This window comes from Lepus europaeus, chromosome 17 (assembly GCF_033115175.1).
Source record: "Lepus europaeus isolate LE1 chromosome 17, mLepTim1.pri, whole genome shotgun sequence".
Classification (NCBI taxonomy): Eukaryota; Metazoa; Chordata; class Mammalia; order Lagomorpha; family Leporidae; genus Lepus; species Lepus europaeus.
Window position 1 is genome coordinate 14,630,549 of NC_084843.1, and position 26,396 is coordinate 14,656,944.

At 35.2% G+C, this 26,396-nt stretch overlaps 1 protein-coding gene across 3 annotated transcripts in view; it reads right to left on the bottom strand.

Annotated features, from left to right (window-relative positions):
* The window catches only part of ATRNL1 (attractin like 1), a 792,651-nt gene that overhangs the window by 449,233 nt on the left and 317,022 nt on the right, over positions 1 to 26,396 (bottom strand). For 2 of the 3 annotated variants that reach the window (XM_062214395.1, XM_062214397.1), the window contains exons 22-24: positions 15,965 to 16,059; positions 12,868 to 12,946; positions 9,568 to 9,725 (exon numbers count right to left, since the gene is read on the bottom strand). In XM_062214395.1, coding sequence (XP_062070379.1) covers positions 9,568 to 9,725; positions 12,868 to 12,946; positions 15,965 to 16,059 — 332 coding nt within the window. Of the gene's footprint in view, positions 1 to 9,567; positions 9,726 to 12,867; positions 12,947 to 15,964; positions 16,060 to 26,396 lie in introns of those variants that run through there. The other variant, XM_062214398.1, reaches the window with a different exon arrangement.

The window sequence follows — 26,396 nt, forward strand, 5'->3', positions numbered from 1 at the left end:
ACTACCTACAGACAAAAATCTATTGCTATTGGACAAAAACCATTTGCATTGTTATCAGCTTTTTGCATGTTAAATATCTATAATTAAATAATTATAAATTATCACAAAAGATCACAAAAGAAAATCAATTAAAAGTTCATATCCCCAGAGAATATAAACCCTGAAGGAGTTGACTATACAATACCTAGCATAATGAAGATAAATTAAAAAGTAATTGCTTTTGCCCATTTCTAAGTTTTGAAGAATTTTTCTTAATTATCTGTTTTGAGGTCATAAATAACCTCAAAAGAGAGTACTTGGTTACCAAAAAGTTGACTTTGTGATCTTTTTACCTATTTATGTGAGTGTGACAAGAACTGTTCATCAGCATAAATATGATCTCCTCATAGTTTCAGCAGTAAATTTAGAACCATTTAGTGTAAACTACCACTTGTCAAGAAAAATTAATTTCTATATTTAGATTCCTTAGAGAATTAGAATTAGATATCATTATCTTCAATTATCCCAAAGATTTTTAAATTTCTCTTACTTGTTCTTCTATTCCCAGCTCGGAAACCAAACTTGAAATTCATCTTCACAAATTTTGTCTTTAGTACCTAGTGTGGAAAAGATTTATGCTTCCCTCAAGTTCTGAATCTGCCAAGGATCTGGATTTTCCAGTAAATGGCCTTCTTTACTACATGTAAGACTGACACACTGAAAGACAAGGTTAGGAGTGTTTAAAGTTTTCACAAATTAATACAAGTCTTTTCTAACTATGGTCTTGTCATGTTTGATAAAGTTATCTTCAAATGTGAGTATAACACCCAAGGGGAGGCTTTCCTGGACAATACATTTGTCCAGTTATAATTTGGCAAAAAGTAAGACACATACTTGTTAAAACTATGAAAAAACAAAAAAAAATCAAAAAGAAAATTCAGTCAAAAGTATGTACAGTTGTAGTTATATCCATGAGCTCCAATGCACAACTTTAACCAATTGCAAATGGAAAATATCTCCACCCCCAAATTTCTTCTGTATGAAATATTTACAAACTTTTTTTCTTGGTATTATTCCCTAAACAATGTTACAGTGTAACAACTATGGTTAGGTGCCACATAGCAATGCTTCGGTCAATCATGTACCACATATATAACAGTGGTCCCTTAATATTATATTGTCTAATGTTTGTCATACCCCTCTTATTTTGTGTAAGTATAATCTATTATGTTCACACGATGATTACATTACCTAGCAATGCATTAATCAGAAAAAATAGCCAACATAAAGTGAGATATGACTATATCTATGTGATATTTATATTATATAAGCTATTATACAAAATCCAGATATGATTTAAGTATATGGGAGGATATGCCTAGGTTATATGCAAGTACTATGCCACTATTTATGGATTATTTGAGCATCCAAGGATTTTGTTATCCATAGGAAGTCCTGGAATCTGTCCCCTGACCCCAATGCTAAGGGACAAAAGGAAACAGGAAAGTCCTTTTAAGGTCTGGGCTCAAAATTTGCATATCTTCACCACTGCTTGTTTACTAATCAAATCTAGATAACTGTATCATTCACAGCAAAGGATGAGATTATATACACTTTCCCTTTAATTCAAGGAACTAAAATTCAGCAGCCAAATGTGTGGGTAGTGGAAGAAGTGAAGAATTTTGACAATAATTCAAACTACCACAGCTATATTGTAGTTCACATTTCTACCTAATCTGTGACAACCAAAAATTGAGATCCTAAATTCACTGATCTTATTTTTTAAATTCTTCTGGTGATTCTTATTACATACTACATTTAAGTGAAATTTTCATTTTCATCTTTTTTATAAATATTTATCATACACTTTTTAAAATTATTTTTATTTGACAGATAGAGTTAGATAGTGAGAGAGAGGGAGACAGAGAGAAAGGTCTTCCTTCAGTTGGTTCACCTCCCAAATGGCCGCTACAGCTGGGGCTGAGCCGATCCGAAGCCAGGAGCCAGGTGCTTCCTCCTGGTCTCCCATGTGGGTGCAGGGCCTAAACACTTGGGCCATCCTCCACTGCCTTCCTGGGCCACAGCAGAGAGTTGGAGTGGAAAAGGAGCAACCAGGACTAGAACCCGGCACCCATATGGGATGCCAGCACCACAGGCGGAGGATTAACCAAATGAGCCATGGCGCCAGCTCTTGTCATACATATCTTAAAGCTGATAAGTCAGTAACTTGATTATCATTAGGGTCTATCACTGCATGTCTATTTTTGATCTCTCAGATTTTGGATTTTGGTCCAATCTCCCCACATGAATAGTAATTTCTAATGATTTTCTTGACCTTGTATACAAAGAAAGGGCAGATGAACACAATATTACATTCTTCCTGAGACATTCTTCTGTTTTTCAGGTAGGTAAAGAAAGATGGATTATTCTTATCAAACCAGGAAATGAAATAATTGGAGGTTATCTGGTGTGACCTTACAAGACACAGCCCTTGAGGGGACACAACCAAAAGGCTAGCTCATTTGCCAGTGCCTGTTCTCCTTGATGGGATTTGCAACCCATTTTTCATCTCCCCATCACAACAGTAGCAAATCTCATTTCTGCACTGTCAATGCCCCTTCAGAATTCACATTCCAGGCACACGAGTAGAGACCTTTCTCTGGATATGGCATATTCAGATCATATGCACATGGTGAAAACAGATACTAAATTGGACAGTAAAAGATAAAAGCAAACATTTTTAACTCAGAAATAATCCCAGAAAAAGAATTCCTTGCCATGTGCAGATACTGGGAATTACCTGACCATTCAGACAGGTCCATTAAAATGTGTGCAAAATAATAAAAAAATGTCTTAACTAAGTGGTAACATCATATTTAAATATGTTAATATTGTTCTTGAAGGTAATAGTCATATTATTTTAGCTATGAGTTAAAAAAATATAAAGGTTTCTTTTTTAAATATCCAATTTTTTAAAATAAGCACAACTCAAAAGTAATTTTAAGAAAATTCAACTATATTCTAACTCTCATCACATAATAACCATCATTTTCTTTCTAAAAAGCGTCTCTGATTAATAACTCTCTGTACATGTTATTTGGTTCCAACCAAACTATCCAGCCACATTTCCTCTCCTCCTTCTAGCAACCATATCACCTCACTCCATACCCTTCTATCATATAACCTCTTTCCTAATCATTCAGAATTCTTTTTACTTGAACAATGACTTCTAAAACCAATCCCTTCTCCCTTAATTTCCCCCACATGGATGATTACATTTGCTGAACTCCTATTTATTCTGCAAATGCTTCAGTATAACTTTTCTGAGAAACTTTCTTATTTCAAAATAATTCTGAAATAGTCACAGAGATGTACATATATTAGTAAATGTTTATTAACAGTTTTCAACTATGGATAGTAAACTTTCTCACAACTTGCAGCTTTCTTTAATCCACCATAATATGTACTTATGAAACGTAAACTATATAGACAGCAGAGGGTGTGTAGCATAGCAGTTAAGTTGTCAACTGTGACATCTGCATCCCATGACAGAATGCCTGGTTCAAGTCCTGGCTATTCTTCCCATCGAGCTTCCTGTTAATGTACACCCTGGGAGGCAGCCATTACTGGCTCAAGCACTTGGTTACCTGAAACTCACATGGGTGACCCAGAATGAATTACTAGCTCCTGGCTACCATTTGGTCAAGTCCTAACTGTTGTGAGCATCTGGGGATTTGGGGAGGGGAGCAAAAAACAGAAGATCTCCCTCCATCTCTCTCTCTCCCTCTACATTTCATATTAAAATAACTTAAAATTTCTTAAAATATATATATATATATACATATCTATAGACATATGTCCACAACTTCACTGTCATTTATCCTAAAACAACTGGAAGCTTAAATCTAACCTACTAAATAAAACAATATATAAATCAAAGTATAAAAACAATATGTTTAGTAATATTTCTCTCACTTAATGAATGGGCTTGTGGATTCTATGGTTACTATATCTACTATTTAGACTCAAAATTATATGTTTGATTCCCATATCCTCCCAATATGAAATAACAGGGAATAGACTTATCCTCTTGACAAAAATAACTAATAAACATAAAAATATATACACATTTTTTTAGACATTGGATATCAGATAATAGAAGTAGTCACTAAATCGGTAGAAATCTAAGAGTGCTTAAATGCCCCAAAATGTTATGGGTTTTAAGATGCATCAAGGGATAGTGAGTTTCAGAGATGAAGCAAGGAGTATGGTGATGCCAAGGAGGTTAAATTTCACAGACAGAAACTGCAGAAGAGAGAGCTGCCCGACATGCTGCAAACATTTGCTTGAGAGTTCCCTTGAGCCTTCAGCTGAATACAAATCATCACGCTAGTGAAGAAATTATCTGATAAAAGAACCATACAGAAAGAAGAAAATCCCAAAAACTAATGTAGAATTGGAAACAGTTTGCAGTCTACCAGCCAGAGTGTTTTCTAATTAAATTATAGGTCATACAATACCCAGAAGAGTAATGCCTCATGAGTGGAAAGCTTTACCTAACACTAAATGTTCCTTTGCTTCTGTCTAAAAAAGCCAAAAAAGTGCCTCAAAAAGATAGATATTTTTCAAGTAAATTAACTCTATTGCAATAGAGAAAAAATAAAATCATTTTAAAAATCAATTCCGGGGCCAGAGCTGTGGTATAGTGGGATAAGCCTCCTCCTACAGCACCATAGTTCCTCGTGGGTGCCAGTTCAGGTTCCAGCTGCTCTTCCTCCAATTCAGCTCTCTGCTATGGCCTGGGAAAGCAGTGGAAGATGACCCAAGTGCTTGGGCCTCTGCACCCATGTGGGAGACCAGGAAGAAGCTCCTGCTTCCTGGCTCCAGGTTTTAGAGATTAAGTTGTAGAAACTTTCATGGGGTCATATGTTGCCAAACAAAATGAATACATTATAAAATAAGTCTTGATAATTTAAAATTATTCAACTCATTCAAGATATGTTCTGTGATCACATTAGGCTTAAATTAGAAACACATGACAGAAAGATTGCTAGAATTGCTCAAAAACTTAGAGATGAAATATCCTACTATTTGAATAATCCATTCTAAATAACCTATTTATCAAACAGAAAATTAGAAAAAAAAATCAGAAATCATTTCGAGCCAAATGAAACATAACCTATCAAAATGATATTCAAAGGAGTAATACAAGACAGTATTCAAAATGAAATAAATGGCGCTAAAGTTCCTGAATTAAAAAAGATTTCAAATCAATGACCTTACATCTTATAATAAGAAGTAGAAAAGGAAGAGTGCAAATTAACATTGAAGTATGCAAAAGAAAATAAAGAAGATATTAATGAAATAAAGTTACTGAAAAAACAGAGAATATCATGTCTCTTTAAAAAATCAATGAAACATAAACCTCTAGGCACACTGATGAAGAAAATAAAACAGAAGAGAAACAAATTATCAGTATCAAGAATAAAAGAGATGATATTATTATGGATAATATATAGATATTTCAAAAATTTTGCCAATAAAGTCTACATATTAGATTAAATGAGGATACACTGATAGACACTGGTAGAACTCAATCAAGAAGAAACAGGTAACCAGAAAATCTCTAAATCCATGTAAAATTTAAATTTTTAGTTAAAACTTTCCCAGAAAGAAAATCCTCACATCCAAATATATTCAGTATTGCATTCTACTACAAATAGAAAATAATATTTATAATAAAAATATTCAGAATATTAAAAAGAATACTTCCCCTTCATTTTAGAAGGAAGGCAGTACCATGATACAAAGATGAACAAGATTACAAGAATAAAAAATACAGAATATTATTCCTCATAAACATTGGTACAAAAAGTCTTAATAGGGTTTTAATCATTCCTATCCAATAACACATAAATGAAAAATACATAATTAAACTCCAAATATGAGTTAAACATTCAAATATTAATCAGTTTCATTATACCTCATCACATTGTACCACACAAATACACAAACTTATGTCAATTTAAAAATACATTAAAAAGATAAATTTTAATAGAAAAATAATCAATTTAATTCAATTCTATTAACAAACTTAAAAGTCAAAAATTTTATGACCACATCACAAAACGCAAAAAAAGGTCACATTCATCATCCATCATGAAAAAACACTTCTCAACAAAACTTGAATAAAACATTCTCAACCTATTAAATGTATTTATAAAAATCCTATAGCTAACATGATACTTATATGTACATGAAAACACCACACTGTTCACCTTAAATGTATACAGTTCTTAAAATTTGTCTGTTATATCTCCAAAAAGCTGATAAAAATCTAAAATAAATCAACTGAAATACACCCTAACTCACTGGCATCAGAGAAGGGATGGCACAGCTAAACATTTTTAAAGGAAATTTAGGAAAATTATAACATTTTATTTCATAAGTAATAGTATCAAATTAGACAAAAGAAAATAAAATGAAAACAACAAAATTAGAACACATGAAAATATGATGTATGCAATAAACTATAGCTAGCTGTTTATATTCTAAAAATGTAAAATACTAACACTCTATAAGAAATAACTAGAAAGGATACAAACAATAAATTCACAGAAAGAATTATAATTCTTTTCCAATTAAAAACCAGTTGGTAATCCTAGAAATAATAATGAAAGTTCAAATACTATTTATAAAATAAAATATTGATATATTGACTTCATTGAAATACTGAACTTACGGGGCTGGTGCTGTGGCACAGCAGGTTAATGCCCTGGCCTGAGGCACTGGCATCCCATGTGGGTGCAGGTTTGAGACCCGGCTATTCCACTTCCGGTCTGGCTCTCTGCTATGGCCTGAGAAAGCAGTGGAGGATGGCCCAAGTCCTTGGACCCCTGTGCCACATATGAGACCCAAAAGAAGCTCCTGGCTCCTGGCTTTGGATCAGCACAGCTCTGGCCTTTGCAGCCAGTTGGGGAGTGAACCATCAGATGAAAGATCTCTCTCTCTCCTCTCTATGTGTAACTCTGACTTTCAAATAAATAAGTAAATCTTTAAAAAAAAAGAAATACTGAACTTATTTTATACTCATACATGAGTGAAAAAGCATATCACAAGATATTTACAACACATATCTGACAAAAGATTGATAGCTACAATATAAGTAGAATTTAATAAGAAAAAGGCAATCCTCTAATAGTCAAAAGTCTTGAACAATAATTCATTAAAATAGATCCAAATTGTGGCCATCTGGGAATGAACCAGCAGGTGGAAAATCTCTCTTTCAACTAAATAATTTTTTTCAAAAAATTGATTAAAATAGCCAAAGAGTATAAAAATTCATCACAGCAATGAAAATTAAAACTTCAGAATATATTATACCATACCTCTAACAAATGAGTAAAATGAACAACATAGACAATACTAAATGTTGAGTGAAAATGTTTGAAACAAATATAATTGTCAATAATTGGGTTATTTTAAATTGGAAAAGCCACTGTTGCAAAATTTGGGCAATTTCTACTTGTTGCTGTGGATTCGTTCTGAGAGGAGAAGCGCAGTGGGGGCAAGAGGCGCGAAGTCACAACACAGACACCGGGAGTTGGGTGAAAGTGGGCTGGAAACAAGCAGCTCACAGACTCGTTTATTTCAGTTGGTGCAGCAGCTTATATAGCTGAGGCAGCCAATCTGGTCAAGGGGCAGTTTATGCCATAACCAATCACTGTCTGTTGCTAGGCAGGCTCCTTTGCCAGGTGGGTTCCGAAGCCATTTCCTGAGTAACTGACACTAGCTTGCCACAGCCATCTTAACACGGCCTTTCACCACATCTCAATTTAAATATATGCTACTCCACAGTTATACTCCTCAGTAAATGTCAAAGAGAAATGGGTGCATTTTTCCACTAAAATATATGTACAGTGTAAGCATTTTTATATCAACTTTATCTAATACAAGCCAAAAACTGAAAACAATGCAAATGTTCAACAATTGATCACAAAACTACATACATATATTATAGTTTATTGTATAGAATTTTTAAGTATAGAAATTCCATTACACAAATAAACTAAGTGAAATGTGATCAATATTTCTGGGTGAGTCTTATAAAATAAAATTATACTACACAGTACTAAAATTTTTACATTGTATGGAAATATTTCTAATATTTTTAAAAGATTTATTTATTTATTTGAAAGGCAGAGTTACAGAGAGGCTGAGACAAAGAGAAAGAGAGAGAGAGGTCTTCCATTCACTGATTCACTCTCCAAACGGCAACAACGGCCAAACTGGGCCAATTCAAAGCAAAAAGCCAGGAGCTTTTTCTGGGTCTCCCATACAGGTGCAGGGGTCCAAGGATTTGAACCATTTTCCACTGCTTTCCCAGCCTATAGCAAAGAGATGAATTGGAAGAAGAGTAGCCAGGACTCAAACCGGTGCCCATATGGGATGCAGACATTGCAGATGGTGGTTTTACCCACTAAGCCACAGTGCTGACCCCATCTAATATATTTCTTATCATATTAGCATCTAAATTAATTTTTATACAATGGAAAAACAGTTTTCTCAAATCAATTTCCAAACTAAGTTTACTGAGTAATTTGTACTAATATTTCTTGATCAATTCAGTAGTTATATTAAATCAGGTGTCAAATAAACCTTACAAACAAGACAAAATATTTTCCCTGTAAACACAGGTGATTTAAAAAATTACTTACTCCTTCCACCAGTGATTATATAGAAGTTAAAATAAGCACAATTTGCAAATATTTCTAGTCACACAGCATATGCTGTCATTTATTAATATAAAAAGGGAAGGAGTGATACAAATCTTTAAAAGATTATAAAACATAGCATGCTAGAACAGGAGTTGGTATATATAAGCTATGCATACTCTAATGTGAATTCAATCTAATCAATCACTTATAAGGGAATGAATAAGGATTCCAACAGTATAACACAGACTTTTCTTTTCATGACAGCCTAAATTAAAAACACAAACCTTGACTACTGCAAAACAGAAAGAACATACCAAATATTTCCTAGAAATAAATCTGAAGCCTTCAGCAGTCTACCACTACTGACAACAGAAATGAGACATTCAACAGAGACCAGCACAGATTAAGAAATCAGGGATGAAAGGTAGTGAATCTGTAAGGAAGTAACTGTTAATCATTGCTAATCCTAAATCATTAACAAAAGATTAATTATGTTCACCACATATTAAAAATGAGATTACACAGCAAATAACTCAAGTGCTATTTGTAATGAAAGGGAATCTGCCCTCAGTTAAAACACAAAAATTAATCAGAAAACCCAAGTATCCTAGTTACTTCAAATTTCTGCATTTTTAAAGACAAATTCAGTACGTTCTTTGATTGGTTCAATATTGGTTGTATGAGGGATTTTACAGAGGCATTCACTTTCATACACATCTACAAACCATTTTATAATCAAGGGAAAGTACATGATTCAGTATTATTCAAGTCAAGGAATGTAAATATGTACCACTGTTTTAAACAGAAACAGCATTCCTTTTGAAATGAAAATGCTCAATGGTGATTAGAAGCAAATATCCTTAACACTTACCTGTATCTTAATAGGCCAGGAAAAGTTGCTGACGTACACATAGAATGTGATGTTAGGATTGCTTCTAAAGTTAAATTTCTCATAGGAAAAACTGTCTCTGTATTCCTTTATATTAGCCTTGGAAACTATTGGAGTCTCCTCCCCAGATATTGTTCCAGCTAAAATGTAAATAATAGAAACAAATTTAAATAAACCATATTAGCAAAGAGGGATGTTTATGAACTTAAAAACGTGCATTAGGGGGCGATGTTCTGGCTTAGCATGTTAAGCCTCCAGCTTACAACACAGTATCCAATATTAGGGCACCTCTTTTGAGCTCTGGATGCTCCACTTTGAATCCAGCTCCCTACTAATGCAGTTAGGAAAACTGTAGACGATGGCCCAAATACTGGGGCCACTCCTACCCAGGTGGAGACAAGAACAGAGCTCCTGGCTCCTGGTTTCCGCTTGGAACAGCCCTGCATGTTGCAGTCATTGAGGAGTGAACTGCCAGATACAGGATATCGATCTCTCTGACACTCTTTCAAATAAATAAATATTTTTAAATTCATATGTTTTCTTTTTTATTAATACAAAAAGAACAGATTTCATGTAGTTCAAAAATAATTTTCTCCTTCTCTCCTTTCTTTTTTAATTTTTGCAATAACATATTTTTAATTTACTTTATAATCACAGCCTTAATGCTCCATTAAATACAGAGTTCCACAAGTAGAAAGTAGAAAGAGCACTGTTCCACAGGAATACAGACAAGGGCTAAAAACAATAATCAAATCCCAAGATGTCAATTTCACTCCCATATATTAAAGTTTTTTTTTCTGTACTCTATACATTGGCTACCACAAATCAGAGAAAACATAATATTTGTCTTTTTTTAAAAAATTACATTTAATTTTTATAATTGCTCTTATAAAACAATTATCATAATAGACTCATTCATGTTATTTTGAATGACAAGGGAGAAAATAAGTTTGACAAAAATATATTAGATACAGTATTAAAAATGTTTAAATACTGCCAATGATAAAGTAAAGTGTACTATGCACTGGTACATCATTTTTTTTTTTTTTTTTGACAGGCAGAGTGGACAGTGAGAGAGAGAGACAGAGAGAAAGGTCTTCCTTTGCCGTTGGTTCACCCTCCAATGGCCGCCGCGGTAGGCGCGCTGCGGCCGGCGCACCGCGCTGTTCCGATGGCAGGAGCCAGGTGCTTCTCCTGGTCTCCCATGGGGTGCAGGGCCCAAGCACTTGGGCCATCCTCCACTGCACTCCCTGGCCACAGCAGAGAGCTGGCCTGGAAGAGGGGCAACCGGGACAGAATCCGGAGCCCCGACCGGGACTAGAACCCGGTGTGCCGGCGCCGCAAGGCGGAGGATTAGCCTGTTGAGCCATGGCGCCGGCCCATCATTATTTTCTAACAATTCTATTCCAGAAGCATTATCATGTTCATTTTTGAAATAGAAACTTATGTGTCAAATGACTACAACATTTGTCCCAAGTTTATAGCTACTACTAGTAAACTCTCCTTTTGAACACAGGTATGCACGGCTCAATAAATTCTACTTACTTCTCCACAGACCTTTTCAAAACAAGTAAGCCAGGCCAGGTTTTCACATGTCTCAATCCAATTATAAAACTGAGAAGAAATCAATTTATTTGTCTTACCACAAATTGAATCATTACAAGTTTAAATAAGTAGGGAGGAGACCATAATTTAAAACATGAGCTAAACACTCAATTAGTTAAACACATATTGGGCACTCAATAAATATTTACAGAAGTTAACCAAATGAAACAAGCATTTCCAACAACCTAACAAGATCTCTACCTTAATGAGCAGTAAAAATACTGAGAATTAGTATTCTGTGTAATTTAATTAACTTCCAACTGAACTATTGCAAAATTACCTCGTTTGCTCTTTTAAAAAGAAGATTCCATAACCTCATCTCCCAATTTGATATATTAAAATTTCTGACATCTGATTCTCCAAATCTGAAAGTTCAAATGATTTCTTGCATGCTAAAATTACTGTTTTAAAGTAATTAGTGGTGTTTTATAAATTATTATAAAACCATTTTTAATATTCTTTTTATGGTCACAAATAAATTTCAAATTAACATGAAAATCTGTTATGAATTTTTAATAGACACAGTGCCAAGATTTTACAATATGTTTTGGACTACTATAGAACTTTTAATTTTTCATATGTAACAAAGCTTCTTGATTTGCAAAAAATCCCTTCACTTCTGAATGCTGTGTATTTATAATCCTACATATTAAAAGAGTATACTAAAATAATTTTTATAAATCAAAAATGGGTTTCTAAGAATCCACAAATTTTCCATACAAAAAATAAACATTTATCAGTATATCAAGGCAACAGGATGCCTCTGAAAGCAATAGAATTTCCTAAGATATAAATATAAAAGAGTAAGCATACATTTTCATAATTCAAATTATAGATTTAAACTTCATAGTTACATTTTAAAAAACTCAATAATTAAAAGTTATAAACTTTATTGCATACATCATTTTTTGTGTAGCTTCTTTAAACTCCTTAACATTTAAAGTTACAGGAAGGTGTATATTTCTAAGTTTGAAAATAATAGATAAGTTGTTACTTGATATCAGCATGCCAGAACAATGTCATTGTTTTATATAAATATTAAAGTTAATAATTTAGTGTGTAGCTTCAACAATGATTCAAATAATTAAAATCTCAGTCTCTTTAGTAATTTAAAAATTAATCTATCTTAATTAAAAGCATTTTATAACACTGCAATCTAAACAATTTAGTGTATAATATTGTACCATCTAATTTTAATTGAATACAGAAGAAAGTTATAACAGTTTATTCATACTGCTATTTTTTTTAAAATGTCTATTTGAATGGCTAAAAGAGATAGAGATAAGAGAGACTAAGACAGAGAACTCCCATCTGCTAGTTCACTCCCCAAATGCCTGCATTTCTCAGGGCTGGGCAGAGATTGAAGCTAGGAGCTGGGAACAACCCTTGTCTCCTATCCGGTCGCAAGAACCTGGACTACCTGAGTCATCCCCACCACCTCCCAGGACCCTCATTAACAGGAAGCTGGAGCCAGAAGCAGGAGCGAAGAATCAATCAGAAGTACTCCAATGAGGGACACTGACATCCTAACAAGTGATTTAACTGCTAAGTCAAACACCTACCCTCTACTCACTATTTTTTTTAATCAGTAGTAGTACAATCACAGTATTTTTTAAATTGCATTTACTTAAAATAACAGTACAGGTTATAAGAGATGTGACATCAAAATTCTTTTACCTGTTGAACCAACTGACCATGTGATGTTCAGATTAAAGTTGTTTGATGCATTTATTGAAATATCCAAATTTTTGTTTGACTACCAAAAAAAGAAAATATTAAGGTTAACAAATTCAAATTATACTAAATAGGCATGATTAAGTTTACTGATTTAAAGATGTCCATGTTAACATTTCTCAGATTCTACACATTCTGTAAACATTCAACAGAAGAAGTATAGATGCCATTGATACTTTTTAATGAAAACACATAATTAAAACAAAGGTAGATTTAAAGTCTCTCATTTATCTCTCCTATTAAAATTTTGTCTTTTGTATGTAAGCCAGAGGCTGCTAGAATTTAGTATTTGTATTTGATTCTCTTTTCTTATATGTATTTTATATTTAAATGATACAGTTTTGGATTAGTTCAAAGTAATTTTACAGCAATATAAGATTGTTTTGTTGAAAGACTTCTTGTTAGGTGCATAATTTGCTATTATTATTACACATTCAGAAAATGTATAGAAAAACACTTAAAGTACATAAACTAAAAATTTCAGGTAAAAATGATGAACTTACTCTGGAAAAATAGCAGATCACATCATTTAAATAACATAAAGGAGAATACTGAAGAATTTAATTTATCAGCTAACCTGCTTCTTCTCATTTATTAGCAAATTACAGACTCTTGCCATTTAGTTTTAAGGAAAACAAAGTCTAAAAGATTGCTTTAAATGTTATTTATGATTTAAATTCAAGAAGTAGGGACCTACTTAGTCCCGGGGAAAGACAAAGAATGGCAGTCATTTTGAATAGGTTTTGCTTCAGATATTGAGTGAATTTTACTTTTTTTTTTTTTAAATATACAAAGATGTGTAGAAAAACCCATATCACTATGTAAGACCTGGCAACTGAAGACACAGAGATTGACAGAATAATAATTTCTTAATATTACTTTTTTTTCAAAATATAATAAAGCAAGTAAACCAACAGAAAAGAAATCTGCCAGTTTCTGAGTGTCACTTAAGAGAAAAATGTATCTAAAGCAACTATGTCCTGCATTTCCCATCGAGCAGTCTTGGAGAAACCAACTGAAGGAAAGGGCCACTCCCTCCTGGATAGGAATAGAAGGAAGGAGCCTGTAAAAGGCAGGCTGCTGGGTGGCCGTCTCATTTGGATGACACCTTCAGTCACAATTTTTTTTTTTTTTTACCATTTTTAGAATTGTTTTTTTTTTTTTGGACAGGTAGAGTTATAGACAGTAAGAGAGAGACAGAGAGAAAGGTCTTCCTTCCATTGGTTCACTCCCCAAATGGACACTACAGCTGGCGCTGCACTGATCCGAAGCCAGGAGCCAGGTGCTTCCTCCTGGTCTCCCATGCGGGTGCAGGGGCCCAAGCACTTGGGCCATCCTCCACTGCCTTCCCGGGGCCACAGCAGAGAGCTGGACTGGAAGAGTAGCAGCTGGGACTAGAAACCAGCACCCATATGGGATACCGGCGCCACAGGCAGAGGATTAAGCACAACACTGGCCCTTCAGTCAAAATCTTATACCTTCAAATCACCACTCTTAATGATTGTCCTACATGTAGGAACAGCCTCTACAGTGCAATATGAATCATGTTCCAAATCCATCAAATTATCATTATTTTCAGTCTCCATACACTTGGGAGAAATATCATTCCCTCTCAAATTCTGAGTCAGATAACTCACTTAAATGAAATTTCTTAGATTCTCAAAAAACTCCACAGGTTTGGAAGTACAATTAAGCAATAAAGAAGTCAATGGATTCGACAACATGGATATATATATACATACACACACACACACACATGCATGTTTAATATGGCATTTCCATTTTAAATAAGTAAATTTTAGTTTCAAAAACACTAAAATTCTACCCCAATAAAATACATGATTGATTTTTCATTTCTTAGATGTTTAAATTTTATTTATTTATTTTTAATTTGTATGTATCTCATAAATACATTATGTACATAGTAATTCTTCCCACCATACCCACCCTCCCACCATTTCCCCACCCTTCCTGCTCCCTCTCCTGTTTTATCCTAGAAAGAAAAAGAAAACAAAAAGAACGAATGGAGTAAAGGAAACTAAGAAAAGTGTCCTCAACTGTCTATACAAGGGCTGATCTGTTTGTGCTTCTTGAAGGTGATTTCACTTTTTCCCCCTTCCTCTTTTCCCTTCCTTCCTCCTTCATCTTTCCTTTAGCAACTTAATTGTCTTTGAATAAGAATCCAAGGATGATAAATCTTTTTTGAGCTCTTAGACATAGCTACTACTTATGAATATACTAAGGGAAGTGATTCTTGAGAAGAAGTTTTACTATTAAGTTCATGGTACAACTCTTTGAGGACAGAACTCCTGCGTGAGAAGTTAGTGCACAGTGACTTTTGTTTATTTAACAAATATCACTCTTATATATGACATCAGTAATCATCCAAGGCTCCTGACATGATCTGCCTCGGCTATGGAAGCCATTTGTATCCACTAGATTGACAGGGCCATAAGCAAAGTGGAAGTTCTCTCCTCCCTTCAGAGAAAAGTAGATGTTTTAATTTTATAAAGTCTAAGGTGGAAAACAGTAAATTCTCTTCCTGAATTGATGTGTTGATATTAAAATTCACAGTTAGTTTTTTAAAAAATTTTTAACTCCATAAACTTGTAAAGTCATATCACTGCTACAATAAAGAAGCCATCATTCATATAACCCAGATAAGCCAGTATATTTAGAAAATAAACAATGCAAACTGACTACTATGGAATGGTATAAAAGAAAATATGTTTAATATACCATGTTTGGAATTCATAGGTTTTATTTTCAAATAATACTACTCAGAATGTGAAGGCATAATTAATAATAAGCATAAAATCTATTGGAAGAATATAGAGCACATAGTTTACATGACATAATTGTTGGTAAAATCAAAAACAAATTCTCTGAATTACAAGGATCACTGTCTTATGAAAAGAAAAAACAAGATTCTTTTTTACAAAAGCCATTAGGTGTGATAATTCTGAGGTAAAATCAAAATTATAGATGACAAAATGAAATTCATATGACAAAATTAGAAAAGATAATGATCTTTCCTTACCTGCTCTGGGTTTGCTATGAAGTTTATGGCAGTATGGTGGCGATCATCTTCCTGTAATAAGCTGAAGGTAAACTGATAGTCAATCAAAAGGCTATCTGTGGGGAGAAAAAAGTAGAATTAAGATAAACACTTTTAAAAATTGTACAAAAAACAAGTTAGGTGAAAAAATATATATATATATATATATTTCATACTAGTGGCCCACGCAAGACTAGCAAAAACTTAATTTTTGTCATCAAAAACAACAAAAAGCAAAATACAGACCTGGAAGAAGTCCAAATTCCTTAAACATTATATATTTATTTTCACTGTTAGTAAAAAAGTACTACGTAAACACTATAGTCATTCTGGAAAATAAACAACTGTAATAAAATTAAATCCATCCATAATGTTACAAATGGAAAGAAATAGTTAACATTTGGTGCATTTTATTCCAGCTAAAAATATGTAGAGAAAATACAGACATTTTGGTATCCTTTCATAAAATTAAAATCTTTGAAAGTATGACCATTAATGATAAATAACATTTATTATAATGTCTTTATATGTTTGTCTCCTACTAAGGGGTCAGAGAGAGACAGAGAATTCCCATCAGCTGGTCAGTTCCCCAGACTCCCATAATTGGTGCTGTGGCTGGGCCAGTCCAAAGCCAGGAACATAATTCTAATAATGCCTCTTCCATGTGGGTGGCAGAGACCCAACTACTTCAGTCATTACATGCTTCCTCCCAGATTGTCCATTAGCAGTAAGCGGGGATTTAGAGTCAGAGCCAGGACTTAAAGCCAGGTACTCCCAAATGAGATGCAGGTATTCCAAACAGCAATTTAAACACTATGCCAAACACTCACCATAATATCCACTCTGTATTTCTAAGACTTTCTCAATATCATTTAATCTTTATATATGATGATAAATACTATGCAAAAGATCATATTTCCAATTTTCATCTGCCAAAAATGCAGAAAAATTCAATAAACCCATGTTACTCTAGGCACTGGAGTATAAGCATTTAAAATAGTATATCAGATGGCCTTGTATTTTAAAGGATAATAAACTATTGAAGTTGAACTTTGCTATCAAGGTAGGAGCAAACTTGCAATTTTGAGAAAGAATATTTAAAAATCAAAGATAGTATGAGAATAAGCCATGGAGTTCACTAGAAAAAAAATGTATTCCAGGCAGAAGGAAAAGGTACAAAAGTACTAAAATAAGCAAAGCTATAATCGCGATTCTTACAGAGACTACTCCACTAAAGCAGGTAAGAGGTGATGGTGCAAGGGTAATAGCATCGGAGTTCATGAGAAGTAGACAAGGGAAAAGTATTTGCAAGGCACAGCTAACAATTAGCTGAATATGGATGTAGCCTTGGAAAGAAATAAATAAAAAGTTATTTATGATTTCTTTGCATTTTCTGAGGTGGGTAATTAAGAATAATAATTTCTAATGTAGTGATAATCAGGGAAATAAGAGCTTAGTTTTAAAGGCACTACTTATTCAATGAAATACTTATTGAATATCTAGATAGTATGTTGAGTCAAGCTCAGGAGCTCATTTTTTTTAGAAAACAATTAACCAATCATCACATTTAAATGAGACTTAAGCACGTGGAGGCAGTAAGTCACCTGGTAGATACAGAGGTCCAGGGATGAGTTCTGAAGAACTGTGTTGAATGAGATCCTAAGGAGAAATCAGCAACAGAGACCAAGTACGGAGGACAAGGGAGATAGGAAGACACTGAGAAGTTAATGTTATGAAAGCCAAATAAACATGGTGTTTCAGAAAGAGAGAAATGATAACCTTGGTCAAATACGGGTCACAGGAGTCCAAAACTAGCACTGCAAACTTGAAGATAGATACTACCTAATTATAATTTTTTTTTATTTTTTTATTTTTTTAACTTTTATTTAATGAATATAAATTTCCAGTATACAGCTTATGGATTACAATGGCTTCCCCTTCCCATAATTTCCCTCCCACCCGCAACCCTCCCCTCTCCCGCTCCCTCTCCCTTTCCATTCACATCAAGATTCATTTTCAATTCTCTTTATATACAGAAGATCAATTTAGTATAAATACTTCAACAGTTTGCACCCACATAGAAACACAAAGTGAAACATACTGTTTGAGTACTAGTTATAGCATTAAATCAAAATGTACAGTACATTAAGGACAGAGATCCCACATCAGGAGCAAGCGCACAGTGGCTCCTGTTGTTGACCCAACAAATTGACACTCTAGTTTATGGCGCCAGTAACCACCCTAGGCTGTCGTCATGAGTTGCCAAGGCTATGGAAGCCTTCCAAGTTCCCCGACTCTGATCATATTTAGACAAGGTCATAAAAGACAGGTTGAGGATAGTAACCAATGATCCTAAGAGTGGCCTTAACCAGGTCTGAACAATTATACAGCATTAAGTGGGGAAGAGGACCATCAGTACACACAGGTTGGGAGTAGAGCCATTGGTGGTAGAGTAGAGGTTATGATTACAAAGGAATGAGGCCCAAGTGGACTAGACAGGGTCTAGAACAAAGGACAGAGTCATTATTAGAGGAGCTAAGAAAGGTGCTGTCTAAGCTACAAGTAATTTTTCTGATTGAGAGGCAAATAGAACCTGATAGAAGGGGCTTGATAATAATCTGTTGGGCTTTAGGCCTTGTAAGTTAAGAGGCCCAGACCTATCTATCTCTTCACATGGGGTATATCCTAAGGGAGGTGTGAACCTCCTAGGGGAAGGCACTCTGTTGACTTTCATTACTTGGCTGGCCTGGGAGGAGAGCTGGCCAGGTAAAGGCAGGGGGCATCTCTAACAAGAAATTTACAGTTCTGCCTGCAATGTTGCTGACCCTACTTGGCTGTCCCCTCAACTGCAGTGGTCACTTTGGAAGTTGGGCTGAGTGAAGGGCTTTTCAGCTTGGAGCCAATAAGATCTGTGGCTCTGACCTGGGCATCCTTCGATTCCAGGGCAGGTCCATTTCCAGTGATCCATCTCTTGGCAGAGCTGCCAGGGCTCTTCACAAGCTGACTTCTGCTGAAGCCCAGGCTTACCACATTGAAAGCCACTGCAGTGGACTGGCCTGTTGGGTCTCCTTGAGGGCAGATCACTGTAAAGATCAGCCATTAATAGGCCTGCCACCCATTGCTTCTGATGGCTAGCTTTCTTTTCCTCCTGGTTTGTGTTAAAGCAGACCAGACGATGCAAGTCAAGGGAGTGCCCGTGTCCCATCTCTAATCTTTGGTGGCCTGAACTACAAGTCTATAGTCACAGGCATGTTCTGTAGTAGTTTTTCTACGGTAGACAATGCCCATGAGGAAAATTATATTCTCACTTTAAAACTTTCTTTCCCTTTGGTCTGAAAGGGATTTCAGATGTACAATGTAATACTTTATCCTTTTTAGTATTTGTTGTTGTTGTGGTGGTTCTAGTACTATTGGTTGAACTCAGTAATTAACACACAATTATTCTTAGGTGTTTAAATTTTAACTGAAAAGTGATCCCTGTTAAATCTAAGAGTGGAAAAAGAGAGGGAGGAGATGAAGAGCTATGGGTTATTTAACTATGTGCTTATTTTCAAAGACTTGAATAATCACCTTGTAACAATGATCAGATTTGGTCTATGTTATGTCATGATTTTAAGGAATCTTATTTCAACCAGATATTTTGGATTTTGATATTGGTCTATTATGCTATGTTATATGTGCGTACATATTGTATGTCCACATGGGGAAATTTTATTAAGAGTTTTATTTTAAATGGCTTTTAGATAAGATTGTCCATAAATTTAAGCTGCTAAAATCAATCAAAGATACATTTTAATTTGTATGACCTGAATCTGTGTATCATATGTTTTAAACTTGTTGGTAGAAAGAAACTAAAAACATTTTATATGGTTGTGCTTAAGTTTACTGGTTAAACAAACTACACCATGTTAGATATTTAAGACGTGTTTTCAAATACATGATTCTTAAAATTCATAGAAGGCATTGGACCTTCCGGTAAATGTTTTATTAAGTTCTTATCTAAGGGTTGAAACGGTTTGCTAAGTATTCATGTAATATTGCTATTGTCAGCAAGTGATCTAGGACTTGCTCCCTCATTTCTCTATTCTAAGCCCAACTTGTTCTTTCACTTCTCTATTCTCTTCAAGGTAGGGAACTAATTCTATTATGAAGGAATCTGTAGGATGCACAATTTAATCTTTAGACCTTATAAGAGATGGCTAACATTTTTCTGTAATAGCATAGCCAAAATAAGAACTTAACTAATAATCTCATAGCTAGATTCACATCGCCATCAGCGAAGTATACAGTAAGTAGATACTACCTAATTATAATTTTTTAAAAAGGAAGCACTTCAAAACTATTTTCATGAATTCCCAAAATTATATTTATTTTGTTTCATGATTGGAGCTAAGCACTAAACAGTAAGAATTGGATGATCACCAGAGGATGCAGCGGGGAGACGGGACATTTGAGCAGCCCTGGGCAGACCGGTTGCAGTGTCCCAGGCCTAGGGGCATTTTTTGGCTTTGTGTTGTACACTCCAGCCTCTGTCACAAATACACCCCCCACCAAATTCTTGGGCAGCCACTTAAGCTTGATGATTTTTCTTCTTATTTATTCAGATTATTTTAGAATTCAAAGAACTAGATTAGTACAACATACGGTAATGATCAATGCTGATGTCTGGCTTGAAAACAAAAAACAAAATTCTAGAACAAAATTAATAGGACTATTGCTCAATTGTTAACTTGTTGAATTTTTTATTTGGTGGAGGGTTAAACTTGTGATTATAAAATCAACTTAGAGATGTGTTGACTTAGAACAGCCCTAGCCTTGACTGTGGAGGAAGAATTTTGTTTGTTTGTTTGTTTGTTTGTTTTTTCTTCATTACAATCAATGAACTCTCTGCTTGGTACAGGGTTATTTTTATGAGTATAAAAATTAACTGAATGTGGCCAGTGCTGTGGAGTAGCGGGTAGAGCCACCACCACCTGCAGTGCTGGCATCCTATATGGGTACTCGTTCGGGTCCCAGCTGCTCCACTTCCGATCCAGCTCTCTGCTGTGACCTGAGAAGGAAGTGGAGGATAGCACAAGTCCTTGGGCCCCTGCACCCATGCGGGAGACTTGGAGGAGACTCCTGGCTCCTGGCTTCAGATTGGCACAGCTCTGGCCATTGCGGCCAATTGAGGAGTGGACCAGCGGATGGAAGAGCGCTCGCTCGCTCGCTCTCTCTCTCTCTCTCTCTCTCTCTGCCTCTCCTTCTCTCTCTGTGTAACTCTGACTTTCAAATAAATAAACAAATCTTAGAAAAAAACTAACTGAAAAACTGATAAATTGATCTCTGTAGAGGATGGGAATGGGAGGGGATAGTGGGAGTGTTGGTGGGAGGGAAGTAGGGGGAAGGATCATCATGTTCCCAAATATATATGTATTCAATGCATGAATTTATATTCCTTAAACAAAATAAAATAATAATAATAAAGTAAACTGAAAGTATGTCACTGTAAAAACTAAAAGAAAAATAAGAAGGAAAAGGAGGATTGGATGGGAGGCAGCAGCGGGTGGGTGGTATTATTATGCTCTTAAAACTGTAAATATGAAATACATGAAATGTGTTCCCTTTATATAAATAAAAAAGTTAAAAAAGAAGTGACTAATATTTGGTCAGTGTGAACTGTGACAAAATAAGCATAGACTTCTACCTGAAATGTTTCACTTAAAGCTGCTTAGAGGGAGCTGGCATTTGGTGCAGAATAATACTGCTTTGGAAGCCTGCATTCCATATGGGAGTGGCTGGGTTTACCAAGTCCTGGCCCGGCTTTCAATTCCAGCTTCCTATTCATGTGCACCCTGGAAGACAGTAGGTGATGGCTCAGGTAGTTGGGAACATGTCATCCGTGTAAGAGTCTCACATTGAGTTTCAGGCTGTCAGCTTGGGCCTGGCCCCGCCCTGACTGTTACAGGCATTTAGAGTAAACCCGCAGGAGGAAGATCCTGCATGTATGCTCGCTTGCTCTTTCTCTCTCTCCTCTCTCTCCTTTCAAATAATAGCAAAATATTTTACATTTTTTAAAAAGCTGATTAGAATGAAATTCTCCCTGAAGCCAACTGCACAACTGTCTAAATAAGGAAATAACATATTTTCTCCTCATTCGTGTTGGGATATTTAAGTACCTGGCACGTAAAATATGAAATATGCTCTGAACTTAAGTAAGATAAATGACATAAAACATTGCAATTTAAAATAGGACTTGAGTTTATGCAAATGTACATAATTTTAAAATAAGTCACTTTTGAATTTATTTACTTGAGAGTCAGAGACACGAACAGAGAGAAAGAGTAAGAGATAGACAGGAGATTTCCTTTCCAGTGGTTCCTCCCCAAATGCCCACAACAGCTGGAGTCAAAGTTGGGAGCCAGAACTAAACCCATGTCTCCCAAGTAAGAGGCAGGAACCCAATTAGGTAAGCCGTATCAGCTCCCTCCAAGTATCTACATTAGCAGGAAACTGAAGTCAGAAAAGTTGGGAACTGAACCCAGATACTGCAATAAGTGATGCAGGTTTCTTAAGTACTAGGCTAAATCCCCACTTCCAAAATACTCTTTTATGCATCATTAATAAACTTCTCTATTATTGTATTTAAAAATAAGTAATAATGGACAATGAATAAACTCAAATAATTTATTGTATGATTGAAAAACACACAGAAATTACAAAGTAGCAGGATAAAATCTGTATGGCCAAAACAGGTGAGAGGTGTTCATTTTTAAATTGGGAGAAACATCATGTTTTCATGATAATTGGGGGAAATGTGATAGGAATAGAAAAATGAGATAGGAGAGAGGTAAGAAATTTCAAAGTGATAGTCTCATGTAGGTAAAAGGTGATGAGATCTATTGCAAAAAATATAAAGACTAGGAATGCTAAGAAGACAGACAGGAAATCGTATTGTACATGGAGGAAAACATATAAAAGCTATCTTTTCCATGCTTCTATTTTCTCATTAAATTCTGAAAGGCCATCAGCTGGGAATTAGAATGGGGTGAGATGTTGGGGGATGGGAGGAGGAAAGATATAAAATAATCATAATGAAACAGACTAGGGTAATATAATAGGATAGGCAGGTTATATTACAAACATGCTTGAAATTAGTGAGCAAGAACCAGAAGTGAGACTGGTTAACATAATTCTGTTTTTAAAGCTGAATGTTTAGAACAAACTGAGAATACAACTTATCTTGTATGAGAGTTTTATTAAATACAGATAATTAGGTAAAAGAAGGGCTTTCTCTGATTGACCCTGTTCTGAAAAACAAACCTAGATTTAACCAATCAGGGGAGGAGCAAAATTAACAGCTAATCAAATTACAATCCTGTCTAGCTTTAATAAAACTAAAACTAAGATTCCTGCTGACGCACCCAGGAAAGCACTGGAAGATGACCCAAGTGCTTGGATCCCTGCACTCCCAGATGGAGTTCCAGGGTCCTGGCTTTGGTCTGGCACAGCCCTGTCCATTGTGATCATTTAGGGAGTGAACCAGCAGATGGAAGATCTCTCCCTCTCCTCTTTCTCTCTCTCTCTCTCTCTCTCTCTCTCTCTCTCTCCCCCATTCACTATTTCTGCCTTTCAAAATAAAGAAATCTTTTTAAAAAATCATGAAATTATACACTGGTAATAAGATTCCAACAATGAAAAAAAAAGTATGATTTCTCATTCTCAGCATAGTGCTTATTCAGAAAAAATTAGTTTGATATCAGTAATTTTATTATAATGATGCACTAAATGAAGAAAAGAAAGGAAAATTATTGTCATCTTAATATATGTAAACTAAGCATTAACAAAATACAATCATCATAAGGCTCACTTAGCATAGATACAAGGGAATGGCCGGCACCATGGCTCACTAGGCTAATCCTAGGCCTTGCGGCGCCGGCACACCGGGTTCTAGCCCTGGTCCGGGCACTGGATTCTGTCCTGGTTGCCCCTCTTCCAGTCCAGCTCTCTGCTGTGGCCAGGGAGTACAGTGGAGGATGGCCTAAGTCTTTGGGCACTGCACCCGCATGGGAGACCAGAAGCACCTGGCTCCTGCCATCGGATCAGCACGGTGCGCCGGCCGCAGCGCGCCTACCGCGGCGGCCATTGGAGGGTGAACCAACGGCAAAGGAAGACCTTTCTCTCTGTCTCTCTCTTTCCCACTGTCCACTCAGATATAAGGGAATGCACTTAAATGTGAGAAAGGGTATACTGCAAATGAGTATGGCCAATATTATAACTCAAGTTCAATTATCTAAAATAGTCTTATTAAAATTAGGAACAAGACTTAGATAACCCCCATCATCCTTTTTTGGTCACTATTGGCGGTTCAGAGTTTGTACACAAGATAAAGAAAAATAAAAACATATTTAAGAAGGAAAAAAGAACTGTCCTATTTAGATACATGATTATTTACCAAGAAAATCTAAGTATTCTTAAAATTCTTGATACTAGAAAAACATGCAAAAGTCAATAATCTTCTAAGGAATATTATTGACAGACATAAAACATTTGAAAAAAGGTATAAATCATGTTCACAACTGGATTTAATACAGAAAACAACCATTGGATCAAAGATAAAGTCAAAAGGAAAGTTTAAATATCAGTAGAAAAACAAAAATTAAAACATGGCATTTCAAAAATTTATGAGATGCAGCAAAAACAGAACTAAAGGAAGTTTACTGTGATACATTGAAAATAAAAATTTCAAACAATCTCCATTTACACCTCAAAAATCCAGAAAAAGAAGAAAAATATTAAGACCAAAATTAGCAAAAATGTAATAACATACATTACAACAGAAAATTAAATGAAATATAGAATTGAAAAAAGATTTGAATAAATAAAATCAGAAAATGAAGGAAGAGACATTACAACTGATACTACAGTGATTTAAAGGATTATAATGGATGATTATGAGCATTTTATATACCAACAACTTTGAAAAACTAGAACTACAAAACTCTTTAGAAACACACAACCTACCAAGCCTGAATCAAGAACTAGAAAGCCTGACCAAAGCAAGAATAAGAAGACTGAATCAATTATCAAAAACTCGAAGAAAAAAAAATCCAAAGAGCTGATAGCTTTATGTGTGAATTCTACCAAATATTTAAAGAATTTATATCAATCCTTCTCAAATCCTTCTTGAAACAAAAAATAAGAGAGAACATTTACAAAATCATCCTATGAAAATACAGCACCAGAAAATAAAATTTTAGGTCAATATCCATGATGATAATAAAAATTCTCAACAACATAATAGCAAAAGAAACTCAACAGCATTTTCAAGCTATCATACACCAAGACCAAATAGGCTTTATCTCTGAGATACAAGGATGGTTCCATACACATAATTCAATAAATGTAACACAGCACATTAACAATGAAGAATAAAAATCACATTATCATCTCAACAGATATAGAAGAAAAATCTAACAAAATTCAACATCCTTTCATGATACAAAAAAAAAAAAACTCAACAATTACATATAGAAAGAATGCGTCTCAACACAAAATAAGTCTCTTATGAGAAACCCAAGCTAACATCACAACATTCAGTGGTGAAAATCTTCCCCTCTAAGATCAACAGCAAGGAAAGGATACCCACTGACATCATTCGCATTCAACACAGTACTGAAGTCCTAGCTGGAACCATTAGCCAAGAAAAAAAAGATGAAAGACACATAAATTGGAAAGGAGAGAGTAAAATTATCTCTGCTATGAATTGATCTTGAAAACCCTGAAGACGCCACACACACACACAACTAAGTGCATGAAGGAAGCTGCAGATATGCAATCAACATACAAAGTCAGCTGTAGTTTTAAATACTAACAATGAACTACAGTAAAAATAAATTAAGAAGAGAATCTCTTGAGAAGAGAATAAACTGGGAATAAAGTTAGCCAAAAAGCTGAAAGACCTAAACACTGAAAACTGAAACACTGATAAAAGAAATTAAAATAGACACAAGTGGCTGGCGCTGTGGCTTAACAGGCTAATCCTCCACCTTGCGGCGCCGGCACACCGGGTTCTAGTCCCGGTTGGGGCGCCGGACTCTATCCTGGTTGCCCCTCTTCCTAGGCCAGCTCTCTGCTGTGGCCCGGGAAGGCTGTGGAGGATGGCCCAAGTCCTTGGGCCCTGCACCCGCATGGGAGACCGGGAGAAGCACCTGGCTCCTGGCTTCGGATCAGCGTGATGAGCCAGCCGCAGCGGCCATTGGAGGGTGAAACCAACGGCAAAAAGGAAGACCTTTCTCTCTGTCTCTCTCTCTCACTATCCACTCTGCCTGTCAAAAAAAAAAAAAAAAACCCAGATACAAGTAAGTGGGAAGACATCCTGTGTTCACGAAAAGGAAGATTTAATGTCGATGCTACCAAACATTAACTACAGTTT